This window comes from Poeciliopsis prolifica, unplaced genomic scaffold (assembly GCF_027474105.1).
Source record: "Poeciliopsis prolifica strain line A6 unplaced genomic scaffold, Auburn_PproV2 SCAFFOLD006, whole genome shotgun sequence".
Lineage (NCBI taxonomy): Eukaryota > Metazoa > Chordata > Actinopteri > Cyprinodontiformes > Poeciliidae > Poeciliopsis > Poeciliopsis prolifica.
The window spans coordinates 14,476,455-14,492,079 of NW_026562381.1; the positions used below are offsets into that span (position 1 = coordinate 14,476,455).

The window sequence follows — 15,625 nt, forward strand, 5'->3', positions numbered from 1 at the left end:
AAGCATTAGATTTTTCATAGTTGGGTTCTTTCTAGTCTGTGCCAGACTTCTTAACTTCGCTGGACATTTTATTTTAAGGTCAAACACAAGAAATGGTGTTTAATTTTCCCACCTTCTTTATTTCAGATATCGTTTTTAGAATGAATTTGTTTTTGAATTACAGGTCTTGCAGCACCTAGTTTCTATTTAACAATGAAGACACAAAGCAGCAGGTGGATAAAGACTTTGGAGAATTTTATTTACTTCCTAATTCCACAGAAGACAAATATAAAAAAGTAGATCATTCTCTGGATTCGGTCGTCTCTCCTGCATACGTTTCTACCACTCTGTCTGAACCCAGACAGTTCATGTAGTTTTAAAAAATATCCATTCAATAAGAACACGAGCAGGAGATAAAAGTCAACTAAACCCAAAAAGCATGAAAAACAAGAAAATAAAAATGACCGTTACTGTAAACTAATGAATGAGTCCAGCTGGATTCATATTCTGAGAAATGTATTCAGCTATGGCTGCATGTGACTGACCACATTGGCACCGAACACAAAACGGATAAATAAAAATTTAAAAAAAACATCTGAAGAGATTCTTGATGCAAGAGCTAGTAGTTCCTAACGCTTTACTGTTTCACATTAAGCGTGAACAAAGAATTTCCTCAGGTAGTCGTTTTCTCTCAGAGCTGCAGCGCACAGAACTGCTGGTAGACGGCCAGGATGTGATGGTCAAGCTCAGCAGTGAACAGCAGGTTCTCCAGAGTTCCCATATACTGCTGGATGGTTCCATGATGCTGCAGGACAAAACATGAAGTCAGATCAAAATCCCGGTAAGGCATTTTAAATGTCTGTTTTATAATAAAGGATGGAACTACTGGAAAAACTGAATGTTAAAATGATACCAAACACGTGGAAGATTTATTCTTCTAACTATGTAATAAGTGGAAAGTGATGTTTACCATGAGGAAGACCTGCTGCAGCCGCTCGATGCAGTTTTTATACCAGGGTGTGCTGATGTCGACGCTGCCTGTCTCGCAGCGAACCAGATGCTCCGTCAGCAGCATGATGAAGCGCTAGGAGAGAGACAGACAATCCTTAACATATTCTGCACTATTTTCATATCAGCTTTATCATTAAAAAACTAATTTTTTTTGGTATTTTGTCAAATTGAAGTCATAAAAATGTCTTGATATGATATGTAGTCACTATTCCTATGGAAAGTCACACTAATTCCAACTAAACTAGAAGTGTAAATAATTAATTTTTCCAATTTCAAATTGTGACGTGGAAACTTAGAAAGTTACATTTACGAGATTTGCAGGTGATTTATCTGCTAATTAACTACCTAATATTAGTTAGTTCTACAATTTTATGGCAAACTGTAAAATTAGGGCTTGAACATATAAAACTAAGTCTTAATGACTACAAATATCTCAACTACATTTTTAAAAATATATATTGTACAGAAGATTGATTTCAAGTAAGTTTTCATCCACATGAACCCACACAAATCCACCACTTACTATGGTTTTAATCATGCCAGACCCATAAGCGTCAGTGTAGCGCAATTATTATCACAGCCAATCAAATTGCTTCAAAACAAGCACAACTTCCTATTAGGAAGTAAACATGGTGCGAGGACGTTTATTTGTGTGGACAGGTTGATGTGTTGATGTGTTTTTAAATAGCATTGAATATAAAGTTAACAAAACAAGATGATGTCCACTGGGAGTTGTATCAAAGCACTGTTATTTGTCGCGCGAGACGCTAAATCTCCATTTTTCCAAGGTCACACGCAAACATAATTAGAGAGCTCTCCTCACATCTCCATTTTGGTTGGAGTTTTTGTGAATAATTTTGGTGGTATAAAACAGTTTTGGTGTGGATGAAAGGGCACAACATATCAGAATGTGTTTGTTTTCCCAGATATTTACCAGTGGACCAGGCTTTGGAAATGTTTTTGAGCAGCCATACCTGGAAGATGACAAGGAAGAGGTTTTTCTGCTCGCTCTGAGCTGACTCCACCTTCTCCTGCAGCCTCTCAATCTGCTCCTCCAGCTGACCCTCCTCGTCCTCCTCGCTGTTCTTCTCCATGTCCTCGTCGTCCCCGCTGTCCCTCTGTCAGGACACGGACAGACAGAGTTTAAGGTCATGAACGTCAGTTGTGCATTTTTACTTTTTTATCTTTAAGGTTCTGACAAATCTGTCTAAATGTAGTCACATTTGTTGGGTTATGTTTAAATAGTCCACAGCAACAAAGTTTAATAATAAATAAAAAAAGACGTGGGGTTACCCTCTTGTGCTGCTGTTTCTCCAGCTTATCTTTAGCTTCCTCCAGCTCCTTCTGGATCTTCTGCACGTGTTTATTCATCTTTCGGATGGTTGAGTGCAGAATCTCCCAGATGAAAAGTCTAAATGAGTTAAAAGTATTTTAGATTATAGATGAAAAGAGAAAGATCTTTATTAAAAACGATGGTGTGTATGTCACCTGGTGAATTCGTGAGCCATGTCCTGAGAGAAGAGCCAGTTGGCGACAGCGGCACAATCCACGATCTGCGTCCGAATCATTTTATCCACCAACACGGCGATCATCTGAAACACAAACGTCTTTTCCCGTTACGTTCTGGTTCCAGCACATACATCCCTCGTCTCCATTTGAGCCGTTTTTACCTGAGGGTGGTTCCTCCACACCTCATAAACCACTTTCAGGATGTGCAGCTTCCCGTCGTCACTTTCCGTCAGGTTTTTAAGGATCTCGTGGAATCTGGAAGGATTCAACACAGCGAAATCTGCAGGATTCATTGACTGGTCATTATGCACGTTTAGATATCTACAACAATCATCAGGACTTGTTAGACTCCTCATATTGCACATCCTAGAGCTGAGCGATATAGTTTAAAAATAAAGTTAGATTTCTTCATACCGCTTCTGATTTTAAATACTTTTTCCTCCATTTTTTAAAACAGAAACTGCAAATGACAGACATTTAGAAAAAGCGGCTTTTATTCCAATCATCTTTGATAACGTCGTCATGAAACCGCTCAGTTCATATAGTTCTTCCTTATGTTAAAAAATGAAGTATTTCTATCATGTATTGTGTGTAAAAATTTTCCATCTGCTAAACCTTCAAAAACCAAAACTTTGATTTTTTAAAAATAAAAATCTATTTATTGCCCAACTTTAGCACAATGCAAAACTAAAATCTGGTTTCAGAAATCCCCATTTGACTTCACTCCAGACAACGCCACATTCCCAACTCAACATCAATCATGTCGTTTTCATGTTTTGACAAATGGCGTATCGCAGTTGGAGACCTACTTGCCGAGCGCGCTGAAGGAATGGCTGAAGGACTTCGCTGCCAGATGGAGAAGAGTCTGAAGAAACACATCTATCTTCAGTGGGTTGAAGCTTTCACCCTCATCTGCATCAGCACAACAGAAAAAAGAAGACGTGACCGAAAATACAGAGAAATAATTAGCAGCAGGATGGAAAGCAAACAAACTAAAGTTTACAAGTAATGAAACATGCTGTGCCGATACAACACTAAAGAGATGATCTTACAAACTGAGAGAAGGAGGACTTAGTGACAGAAGAGAAAAGCCTTACTACCAAACTGTTACAAAAAGTACAATCTGCTCTCAAACGACGAATAAAACCTCAGACAAACCATCATCATCCTCCTGGTTTGGGTTGGGGACTTCTTTGAGGATGGCGAGGATTTCCTCATTGGACGCTCGGTTCTTTATGGCGTTGGAAACTGTAATGGAAACTGGGTAACCTGGCAATGAGGCTGTGAGGAAAGAAAGAAGTAAATATTACATTTTGTTATTTCAGTCCAGTTTGTATTATTCTGAGGCAGGTAATGACATAGAACAGTGGAAGGGAGTCTTACTACCATTCTCGTCTCCATATTTGAAAGAAAAGAGGGGCTCAGCAGGGATGAGGGCGGAGAAAGTTGGAGGGACAATGTCCACGATCCTCTGATGGTATGAAAGTCTGTAATTAAAGCAACAAAATATGGATATTACACTGTAAACAAGATTTACACAACAAACAGTACATTAGAATGAATGTTTTCCTTCAGTTTCGTGTTAATTCATATTGATTATCTCCAACTGAGATGTGGAAATGTTTTATACCTCATCGATTTCTCCAGAACCTCTTTGACAAACTTGGGTTTTGGTTTCTCTAAATCCAATGTCAAACAGTCTGCCCTTTACAGATGAAACATGGACAAGATTAAACTAAACTCTGAGTTACTTTGTTTTTAAAAAAAAGATTACATGTCTCTGCCACACATCGCTCACCAGTCATCCCAGCTCCATCGAAACTGGAAGTTGCTCAAATGATGGGAAAACCAGTTGATGAATCTACAAGAAGAAATAGAGAAATTGGGTTATTTTGTTAGATTTATCAAAACAGATCTTTTTTATAAATGAGATCTTAAGAGGATCATATTTGCTATGAAAATGATCTGATGTGACGACCAGAGGACTTGGCCAATCACAGAAGCCTAAACAGCATCTCTATGCTGAACAGCAACACAGACATTTACAGCTCTAATGGTCCAAAGATATTCCATGAATGATCAGGGATTCCTGAAACATTTAAAAGTTTAAAGGGTTTAATAGCATTTTGCACCAATCTGATGGTTGAATAACCTAAATAACAGATTACAAACAATAAATATCTCTGTTGTTGAGCTCATGTCTATTTATTCAATAATTTAGCAGCAAAATCAGATTTTGAATTGAAAATGTTGCTTTTTTAAATACAATTAATTAAATTATAGACCCCATAATTAACTCAATTAGAATGTTTAATCAAGTGAAACCACTAGCATGAAGTATTATTACCTGTCTATGCAGGTGGTGTTCATTGTGTCCAGCCTCATGTAAAGCATCTCGGTGGCCTGGGCCAGCTGTCAGGCAGATGTAAAGGTAAACAACAGCAGCAGTCTGGTTTCTCAATGAATGTATGTAAAGTTCTCATTATGCAACTCCTGAAACAAAATGACAAATACAAGTTTCTATCCACTAAATGCAACAGAATTAACTCTGAATGCCACTCAAACCATCAATTATTCCTCTAAAAAGGAGAAAAAAAAACAACAACTTTGTGCCGTTATAAGAGACTTGAGACTCATGCTGGATGACCGCGATTCTCAATTATTGTTAATGTCTCCATTTTTTCTCGCCATGGAAACAGTAAAAGATACAACTTGAGGGAGTGACCCTGGCTGCAGCTTGCAGAGCTCGATGAGAAGTGTAGTGTACATGACGTCAATGTGGGGCGGTAATGGGAGCTGGAAAAGTTCTCCAAAGATCACCTGAAACAAAGAAAACTCAACTGGTAAATCACAAGGTTTTGATTGTTCCACTTTGTGTGGAAGAATCATGAAAGAGAGAAATACCTCCACGATGTGGTAGTTCAGTGGGATCTTGTTTTTTCCTGGGTAACTGAGCAACTGGGCAGCACTGGGCAGGAGAAAACAGCAGCACAGCTTTAGTGTTTTTGTTCAGAGCAATACACATCACAATAAATTTTGCTAGACAATAAATTGTCCCAGAAATTATTGCAACAAACACCAATATTACCATTTTCAAACAGTTTTCAATAATATTAATAATAATAATAATACACAATAACGTGTATAAAGCGCTCAAAGATAAAAACATATTTCTAAAGCGTATTTAACACAGAAAACTTTAAATAAAAAATCAAAAAACTAATGAAAATAATTAAAACAGATTATGAAGTCTCTGTACCCAATTTTTTTCCCACAAAATAATAATCACTCAGCTTTCCCAGGGAAAACAGGCAATAGTGGCAGGTAGAACAGACTGACGACTTTCTACTAGGTTCAAATGTTTTTCAACATTAAAGGGGAGAATCTCTTTGATGATTGTTGTTCAAATGGAAATTATGGCACTCATTTTAATTTATTATATGGTTAATTTATTGCTTATTGTGGCAGGATAGCTGCTATGTAACTATTTCCTCATGCACTCCACCCACCATGTTTTCCTCTCTCTCCAGTGGGTTTTGATAATACAGTGCAGGTTTTCTTCAATCACAAACCGCTCCACAGAATGGCTGCCCGGCATGACGGGACCCTACGGAGAAAAAATTAAAATAAAGCCTCTGAAGCTAAACTTATCTGTCCTTCAGAAGAGATGGACGAACCTCTGGGGCGTCGGTGTAGTCGAACATGCGGAAGATGACCCGGGGGATAGGGTACTGGGCGTCAGGCATGTGTCCCGGCGGGGTGAACGGGGGCAGGTTGTGCTGTAGCGCCTCACAGAGAACGCTGTCGAAAGCGATGTACGGACGAAGGATGTGGCGCTCCTGCCAGCGGTCTTTCTTCAGCTTCTGAATCTGGGCCCACAGACAGTCCAGATACTGACAAGAACAGGAGGAAAGGTTATTCTAACTGCATACAAGGAACAGGAAAGAAAAACAACATCACTACTATTTAACAATATTCACTGTCAGGTAATATTTTTAAAAATTAATTTGGAATCAATACCAAAAATGGTCAAGTCAGCAGTCTTCCACATTAGCATGTAGCCCACAATGTAGCCATCAGATTTTCATACGCGTTTAGATACATAATACTGAATTTTCTGAGTAACTGAATGTTGAATTCTCATTAGTTGTCCCAAAGTAAACAAAATAAAATCATTTGGAGTATCTGTGTATGAAATTAATTGATTTACATAAAGTTCCTTTTACTGATTTCTTTTCCAGGAATTGATTTCAATTTCTCTCTCCAGATCATCACTTGCTGTACTAAGCATTTAGACTTTTTACAAGCAATCATTAAATAAAACTAACCTCACATCAGTCCTTTACCTGTCCTGCAGTCTGCAGCTCAGTGAGGGAATACAGTATTCAGATTGTCTTAGTCAGGAGGACTCTGTATGTAAAATATATGCCTCAATAAGCAATGTATGCTTCAGGCTTTTATTGTGAAGGTTTGCAGGATGTTGAAACAAATAGTTTTAAAGTTGTTCTTTTGTGTTGTTTAAAATTTTTATCAGTAATCATTAGAAATTGAGACTTTTATCTCTAGCATGTTTGCCAACTGACACAAGAGCACATCACTCCGGATAGCAGCACTCTCACCTCTTCCTGTGGATGAGGTTTCTCTGCCGTCCACACCTGCAGCATAGGAACATGAGTCTTCACTCTCCTCCTAAATATATGCAGGGAACAGTGTGGGACAGTGTGAGAGTACAAAAAAAAAAATAGAAAACCAGATCAGAAAAAGCATGAAAAAAAATCTAAATATGGGAAACACACTTGAGGTAGCCTTCAATCTGACTGAGGAGTCGGTCCATTTCAACGTCCTTCTTCTCATAAAGCTCCTTCCCAACCCAGGGAAGACAGGACAGAACGACATACACAAACCAGTCCGATCGAACCTGTGGAAGGAAATGAAACCAGTTTAAAAATCCTGGAAAGGAAAAAGGAGCACAACACAGCAGGGTCACAGCAGCAGCTACTTATAATCTGTTCACAATCAGAACCGCAAAACATTTATACAAAAATTTTATTTGAATATTTTAGATGTTTATTAAACAAAAACTAAATAAAATTTATTCACATTTGTCATGAAAAATTTGTTATTTTTCATGACAAATTTTTAAAATGCAATAATATGAAATACAAAGTTATCCACATATTTACACTTTACCTGTGGCACGTCTTCCTCTTGGGTAACACTAACAAAATTTTCAAACATTACCACCATAGATGGAGCGGCGATGACATGGCAGTTAACCAAATCAGACAGAAAGCGCACCTGAAAAAGGGAAGTAAATAAATTATCTTTAAAAAAACTGATGTGGTGTTCAATTTTATTTTAATGATAAAAGTCAAAGTACCAGGTAAACTGCTTCATTATACAGGTTGTTTTTTAAAGTCTCCTTCAGCTGCCTGATCATCGCCTCCACAAACTCGCCACCAAAGTTGTAGTTTCTGGCATTGAGGAGACCGACTAAAGTCGTGTAGACGGTGAGCTTCTCTGGCAGCAGGCGAGCGCTGTTGACAGATGGCACATCAGTGAAACAACCGTCTAAAACTAACTATACTCAACAAAGACAAATAACGTTCACAAACTTACACAGCACATAAAATACGCAGGATTTTGTTTTTGTAGTTGGGAAGGTCAGCCTCCAGGACGCCTGCGAGGCCCTCCAGGTTGCTCTCGAGGGAAGAGGTGCTCTAAAGACATAAAAAAAAAAACCATGTTTTCATATTTAATATAGCAGAAAAACAATGACACAGAACTGGAATCACATTTTATATGTTCATGTGATAAAGGCTAAAAATATGTCGAGAAGCCCTCTTACTTTTTCTCCTACGCGACATATCAAAGACTCCAGACGATCTTCAATTTCAATGGGCTCAGATGTTCTTCTCCTCTTATGAGCTTGACCTCCTGGTATGTCAAAGCAATCCAAAGGAAAAACTATTATTCGTTAATTTGACAAGCAGTAGATATGTGTTCACATCTCAACTGAATTTTTCTCACAAATCAAATGATAATCAAAAAGATTGCGTTTAGTTAAACTGGGCAAACATCAGTAATTGAATTATTTCTATATTCAATTCCCACATATTTATGTGGGGAACATATATTGTAGTGTTCCTTAGTAAATATTTCCTGGGGTTTTGTGTGATTATATTGTGCCTATTTCCTTGACTGCCATGTGGCTACATTGGCTGCTTCAGGGCATAACCTTAGGCATACCTGAAGAATCTTACAAACTAATAATGTCTCTGAAAAACTCTTGATTCTTAAGTTCCTTGAATAGTTTAGCAGATTGTCAATAACTCTGCACTGCCACACATCAAAATATAAATCAATGTATAGAAAATACATTAGATATTTCATAAAATTCAGACTTTTATCTATTAGATACAGATAAAAAGTAACATTTGCAACACTTATTTTGCTGTCATTATTTTTTTTAAAATAAATGTTAGAAATACTATTTTAGTTGAGACTCTTAATAGTGTCTATGTTTCAATGTTTTGCAAATTTGTTTTAGATTTTATCTTATTTAAAACACTTTGTGTTCAGCTTGTGCATGTAAGCACTTAAAAACTAAGTCTTGAACCTCAATCAAAGTTGTGCAGATGTACGTAAATAAGTACAATTTAAACGCAATTTCTAAAAAATATTAACAACTTTTTCGAATAACTGCTTAAACGATGTCTAGGCTTTTAACGAAGTATTTTTTTATGTACTTATATTGTGATGTGCCAGAACAGCAGACAATGAGTTATTTGAGCAACTTCCGAATATTGTTTCATTCACTGAAACTATGAGGAAATGATACATTTAACACAAACAAGCATTTCATAGTATTAACAATTTAGCTAACATTAATGTGTATGATTTTGTACTGAAAAATCTTTTGTTTTTGAACCATTTGAATTTTTGACTAGACATCAAATCACACAAAAAATCTGATTAGTTGCCGCCCCCATATTAATTACAGCTATTTCAGCAGTTAGCTGGCTAACGGTCAGAGAACCAGTTAAATCCGCCGCGGCTCTTAGTATGACCTAGCAACTCGTAATTCAATACCACTAAGTAGACAAACTAATATTTGTTTAAATGCGTTTTAATTGTGCGATATATCAATCAAAACCCATAAATAAAATCACATGACATGTAACCCTGCAGCATGCGTGAATGAAGCGAAAACGCGCTAACGTTATTAGCCTAACGTCTGCATTTAACGTCCAGACTTACCGTCGTTCTCATCGCTATGTCGCCTCCTTGACATTATGTGTAATACCTATTATAAAGGCAAAAATACACGACGGAAAACGGCGATAATAAACAAACAGAAAGTCGGTTAAACAAGCTGCTTTTCTGCTGGTTCAGCTCGATGCTAACGCAGCAGGGCAATAACAGCGGTCTGATTCGAGTGAAGCACATCCGGGATTTTCCGGGTTCAAACGGAACGTCCACTGTCTTTTGTCGTCCGACCTACAAATTGGCACGTTTGTAATAAATGTGTCCTCTGTCATCTTTTGGGATGCCATAATAATAATAATAATAATAACATATTTAAATTACGATTATTTAAAAATGTTGATTTTTTAAATAACAATAAATGTTATTTAGTCTTGTCCTGAAGCTGTTTTTAAAGACCAAGAAACAACAATGGCGGCAGTGGAAACATCTTGCTCAGAGTTCCTGAACTGGGAGGTTGAAAGTTCAGTTTGCAACGAATTAAAACAAGAGAAACAGCTGTCTGCCTCGCAAAGAAGATGCTACAGCCTCTGTAGGAGGAAGGTGAGAATATACTGTATTCAGCTTCTTGGTGTTATTTGTTGAAACTGTTTCTAGTTATTCCTCCTATTTAAGAATGATAAAGGAAAACTTCCAGATAACTCTTGACACATTTCTTTAAGATCTGAAGTGGAATTTATCAACACATTGAAATGTTTGATTTTGAGGAGCTTTAATTTTGAAACTCCGCATAGATCTCGATGAGTTTTAGACATAAAACAGCGACAAATATTAGAATAATATTTTATCTTCATATTAGCGGACATTAAAATGTAGCTGTAAAAATACAGCTTTTACTTTGAAAGATCTCGCAAACTTGTGCTAAATCTTCAAATAACCTTATAGGCAATACATTATTGTGTACCCAATTTTGGACGCATTTATCCCAAATTTTGTTAAGTAAAATTAGTGACTTCTCTAGTGTATAAATGTGAATATTAGACTATACTGTCTAAAAATAATTTGCTATTGAAAAAATATCAAATAAAAAATCAATAACGTTAATAACCTGTGATATGCATTTAATGTTCAGTCTTTCAACATTTGGTCCAGATGTTGGAGAATTATCGACAGGCTTAAACTCATGCATTTAATTGATATACTTATTCAGATCTTTTAAAATGTATAAAATTGTTTTGTTTGTTTTTATTATAATTAACTTTTTTTTTTTAAAAAAAAAAGGCAAAAAAACACACATTTGGATCACTGTAAAACTTTTACCCCTGACTCCAGATCAGCTGCTTAACCACACTGATCTTCTAGGATTACATTTTTAAAAACATTTCCTATGTCACATTTTTCTCTCCTTTGCAGTCGTTTGCCACCTTCGTAGCATCCGTGCAGAATGGTTATCAAGATAAAGAAAACGCGTCCTGGTGCTGCTGTGGCCAAACCTTCAGCGAACACTCTGCCATCCATAAACATGTGGCTAAAAGTCATAATTCTGATATACAGCAGCTCACTGAAGCCGCGTATGAACATTTACTAAAACAGCTGGAACAAGAGGCTGAGCCGCTAAAGGAATGCAAAGTTGAAGTAGCGGACATTTCTGTATGGATACCAGATATCAGCCACCTCTCTGAGGAGAACGTGATAAAGTAAGCGAATATTAGATATTCTCCTGTTTGCTACAGTTTTAACGCTCTCTGTCATTTTAGATTTTATCTGTTTATCTCTTGTTTACATATAGCGGCCCTGGAAAGGTTCTTCTTTATTATCATTACTGTCAGCTGGATGATCCCCATGTTATCTGTGCTTGGCAGAAAGCTTTATGTGAAAAGCTTCACTTAACAGGCAAGGTGAATGAACTCTATCACTGTACTGCTGAATGTTGAAATACTGGAAAAAGGGAAATACTTCATAAAATTAAACTTTTTTTAAATGTATTGGCCATCTTCTTCAGATAAGGGTGGCAGCAGAAGGTATTAATGGGACAGTTGGAGGTACCAATGCGGCCACTGATATTTATGTCAGTGCAATGCTCTCACATCCTGCCTTCCAGATTGAAAAAGAAGATTTTAAGGTCAGAAGCAGATGGAAAAGCAGTTGTATTTTGCGACTTTGTTTTGCCAATTAAACTTCTAGCCTGGTAAATTAGTAGAAATATTTGTAATATTTCTCTCCTTGACGTTTGTCTAGACCAGCGATGGAGGTGCTGAGTGTTTTACAGACTTGAAGGTTGGAGTCTTTAAGGAGATTGTCCCAATGGGAGTTGATCCTGATGCTGTGTCCTACAAGCTGGCAGGTACTGAAACATTCTACTAATTTCACTTCTATAATTCTGCTGCTGCTATATATAAACTATAATAATCGTAGGAAACTCTACTGTTCATTAGAGTGGCTTTTTCATTGTCAGCTTTTACAACTCAAATTTAAACTTTATCAATAGTTAGTTTTACTGTTGATATACATTTTTATAATACAATTATTTCCAGTACTTTAAAATACTGGTGTGATAAATAACACATTCATTATTTCTTAAAGAAAGTAGCCAGACTTTTTTTAATCATTGATGTGATTTAATCAATATTTCTTCCAGGTTTCTGAATATGTGTCAAAGTTTATCTTTGGACATTAGCTGCATAAAATAATTTATAGATACACAAATTTTATTAGTATTTTTTTAGTTATTATTATTATTTTCTTTTTTTTCTCATGTGTACCTATTGATGTCTTTAATAAAGTTGATGATGATGATGACATCATTGTTTTCTGACAAGTTTTCTATAAATGTTATTAAATTATAAATTATTCAAGTCTGAAAAACTGACTAACTCAAGGGCCTAACCATGTTTTTCTGATCATAACAATCTTGCAAATAACTTTATTTTGCATCATAAAACTTTTTACCAGCTGCAGCGCATTAAATTGTTTTTCATGCCAACAAAGAGAATGGTAAGCTCAAATGCTGACAAATATGGTAACAGCTTGCAGCGAGTGAGTGAGTTACAACCTGAGGGTAATAAAAAATGTTGAAAGGCTGATGAATCTTTACATTTTTTCAGTTGGAAAAAACCCTTTATTTTAGGAAAGAGGATGAAAAAGAGTGAAAATAGAACCGGCCTGTTTGTTATTTAAGCATTTCAAATTCTCATTAATATAATGTTTTTTATTGCCGTTTCTTTGCCAGTTTCACTTATGTGCTTTCTTATCAGTTGGAACATAATAATTGGTTCTTGGCTACGTTTTCTCTTACGTGTGGAAAGAACACTTATTCATCCCTGGAATTTATGTCTACTTTTATGCCCGAATAATTCAAACTTGAAGGTTAATTGTAATATCAAACAAAGAAATTTCTGAAAATAGTTAAGTTACTGAATGGAAGATTGGTAAAAACTGCTAAATGTCTGTTTGGCCTCCCAGGAACTCATCTGGACCCTGAAGAGTTTCATAAGGAAGTGGAAGCTCTTTTGGCAAACGGAGATTCTAGCGACGACACTATCCTCCTCGACTGCCGCAACTTTTACGAGAGCAAAATTGTAAGTATTGATAGTTATAATTGCAAGGCATACTGAGCAAAAAATTAGTTGAAAACAATAAAGTATGTGCGGTTGTTCTGGTTGTTAAATCTGCAAGATGTAGAAGTAAGGCTTGTGAATTATTTAAATTTTTCTTTCCCTCAGGGCCAGTTCACTCAGTGTCTGGCCCCAAACATCCGTAAGTTCAGTTATTTCCCAGACTACATCGACCAGAACCTGGAGCTGTTCCGGAACAAAAAGGTTCTGATGTACTGCACAGGAGGGATTCGCTGTGAACGTGGATCTGCCTACCTCCGCTCTAAAGTAAGCCAAATCTTAGTTTTAAAACTTCCCTTTGGAGTTTTATTTATTGTTTTTGGTTGCTGTGTTTAATTTTGGATATGTCTCCCAGTGTTAAGTATTTGTTTGAGATGATTAACTTTCATTATTATGCCATTATCAATGTATTACTTGAAAATAATCTGAAAATAATATCACTTATTAAAATAATTACTGGGACAATTTATTGTCCAGCAAAATTTGTTATCATGCAGATTTGGTGCTAACTCCCATTAAGCTCATCATTCTCCTTTACAGAAGGTGTTTAGTGATAATGTATTTAGTAGAAATGTATGTTTTAAACATTCTCCATGTTTTATAAAACATTTTTGTTCTTATCTAACCTGTAAATGTTGCAGGATGTGTGTAAAGAGGTTTACCAGCTGAAAGGGGGAATCCATAAGTACTTGGAGCGTTTCCCTGAAGGTTTTTATCGAGGGAAACTTTTCGTGTTCGATGAACGCTACACCATCTCCTCCAACAATGATGTCATCGCAGGTTGGACTGTTAATTAAACTACATTACCTTTACCTTAAGTGCAAACTTAAAGAAAAGCTTGTACTGTCAGGAAGTTATTCATTTTCCATTGGAGTTCTTTAATCTTGGTGTCTCTAATCAGATTGCAGGTATTGCGGCCTTCCATGGGACCAGTATGAGCTTTGCAGCACCCAGTTCTGCTGCCAGTTGGTGTTGTCCTGTCCCAGCTGCAGAAAGAAAGGTTGCACCGCCTGCTGCCCATCCTGCCAAAGGAAAGGAGAGACTCAAGACAAGGAGGCCTTTGATGTTCAGCAACCCAAAGAAGAGTGCGAGTGCACCGACACACGGGCCAGAATCCCTCAGGATGTTTAACAACATAAGATCTGGATTTAAAGTGTCTTAAATAATTAATGGAATGAGCAAATTTATTTTAAAAAAATTTATAGCAATGTTGAAAATGAAATAAGAAACAACTAAATATATCAATTACTGAAACCTTTTAATTAAAATATAATGAGAAGTCATAAAAGTACCTCCTGGATCTATGAATTGTATCCTTATTTTATGATGTAAATATTCAGAATGTACAGACAGTAATTAAAAATTTTCAGATGTGTTTTGTTTTGTTTCCCCCATTAAGTTTTTATATTGCAGCTCCAAACTCTGGATAAACAATATTTAAGTACAAACCAGTAATTGATGAGGCTCATTAACCAAAAATATGCAGAATATTTCACATGCACTGTGTGTAATGCAAGCCTTGCGATGCTTATTGTGTCAGTTAGAGAAGCTGCATGTGTTTCATATACAAACCACAACCACGAATGCATGATAGCTGTATGCAGCTATTTGGTTTTTTAAAAAACCAAATTAAGTAAGGGATACATTTTTTATTGAAATGTTGAACTTAATTTTGCATATTTTGTATTGTCAACTTAAATTGGAGGAATTAGATGACCTTTCTAATCATCTAATTCCAACTAGTACTAAAATAAACTGACATGTTGATTTCAATAAACTAAAGGTGGTTGAACTTTTTGAAATGCAAAACAATAACAGTTGGTTACCGTTTGTGTTTTTCTTTTAGGAGAAAAAAGACATTGTTGAAATAGAAAACAATGTTGAAGTAGAAATAGCAATTGCATTTTATTCAGATAAAAAGCAATTGCTACAAATATTTCTGTTTCAGTATTGAACCAAAACTCAGAGTAGAGAAGAAGTCCATTATTTACAAAACAGATTTGTTTTAAACCTTTAATTTTAATTATTGTCTCAGACTTATCATTTCTGTAACTATCAGAACAGCTTCAGCAGCCACAAGAATTACATCCATTAAATTTACAACCTTTGAGATGAAAATGTGTTTTGTTTAATATTTTTAAACGTTGAAACTGCAAAAATTATGACACAAAACTGCAGCCCCACCATAATGCGAAACCCCCCAAAATGATTCAAAAGCATTTCATAGAGACGTGTGTGCTTCCTTTAGTTGTCCAGATTTAGACAGCTGGTGCACATCTTATGTTAAAAGATGCACCTGCTGGTAA

At 36.2% G+C, this 15,625-nt stretch overlaps 2 protein-coding genes across 2 annotated transcripts; one reads left to right on the forward strand and one right to left on the reverse strand.

Moving 5' to 3' along the window:
- Nucleotides 1–217: 217 nt before the first annotated feature.
- Nucleotides 218–9,952, reverse strand: LOC129360652 (nuclear cap-binding protein subunit 1). Its single transcript, XM_055030976.1, has 23 exons — nucleotides 9,760–9,952; nucleotides 8,348–8,436; nucleotides 8,119–8,219; nucleotides 7,880–8,036; nucleotides 7,690–7,797; nucleotides 7,296–7,417; nucleotides 7,119–7,188; nucleotides 6,177–6,392; nucleotides 6,009–6,106; nucleotides 5,404–5,467; nucleotides 5,209–5,319; nucleotides 4,847–4,911; nucleotides 4,298–4,360; nucleotides 4,130–4,204; nucleotides 3,886–3,986; nucleotides 3,658–3,780; nucleotides 3,309–3,411; nucleotides 2,661–2,754; nucleotides 2,479–2,582; nucleotides 2,284–2,401; nucleotides 1,965–2,108; nucleotides 950–1,063; nucleotides 218–784 (listed from the first exon to the last, which is right to left on the reverse strand). Exons 1-23 carry the CDS (start codon nucleotides 9,791–9,793, stop codon nucleotides 671–673), a joined length of 2,388 nt encoding a protein of 795 aa, XP_054886951.1. The 5' UTR covers nucleotides 9,794–9,952; the 3' UTR covers nucleotides 218–670.
- A 114-nt stretch (nucleotides 9,953–10,066) lies between these two features.
- LOC129360653 (thiosulfate sulfurtransferase/rhodanese-like domain-containing protein 2) lies at nucleotides 10,067–15,090 on the forward strand. The gene is made up of 9 exons (XM_055030977.1): nucleotides 10,067–10,308; nucleotides 11,119–11,402; nucleotides 11,495–11,603; nucleotides 11,708–11,827; nucleotides 11,944–12,049; nucleotides 13,168–13,283; nucleotides 13,428–13,586; nucleotides 13,961–14,099; nucleotides 14,221–15,090. The coding sequence occupies exons 1-9, from the start codon at nucleotides 10,177–10,179 to the stop codon at nucleotides 14,448–14,450; spliced, it is 1,395 nt and encodes a 464-aa protein (XP_054886952.1). The 5' UTR covers nucleotides 10,067–10,176; the 3' UTR covers nucleotides 14,451–15,090.
- Nucleotides 15,091–15,625: the final 535 nt, after the last annotated feature.

Excerpts from the sequence above, each read along its gene's own strand:
- LOC129360652 (XM_055030976.1), bottom strand. The coding sequence starts at position 9,793 with ATGTCAAGGAGGCGACATAGCGATGAGAACGACG. Across the intron at positions 6,393-7,118 it reads AACCTCATCCACAGGAAGAG|TATCTGGACTGTCTGTGGGC; the intron begins GTGAGAGTGCTG and ends TGTTCTTGTCAG. Across the intron at positions 5,468-6,008 it reads TGGAGAGAGAGGAAAACATG|TGCTGCCCAGTTGCTCAGTT; the intron begins GTGGGTGGAGTG and ends TCTCCTGCCCAG.
- LOC129360653 (XM_055030977.1), top strand. The coding sequence starts at position 10,177 with ATGGCGGCAGTGGAAACATCTTGCTCAGAGTTCCTGAACTGGGAGGTT. Across the intron at positions 10,309-11,118 it reads ACAGCCTCTGTAGGAGGAAG|TCGTTTGCCACCTTCGTAGC; the intron begins GTGAGAATATAC and ends TCTCCTTTGCAG. Across the intron at positions 11,403-11,494 it reads TCTGAGGAGAACGTGATAAA|CGGCCCTGGAAAGGTTCTTC; the intron begins GTAAGCGAATAT and ends GTTTACATATAG.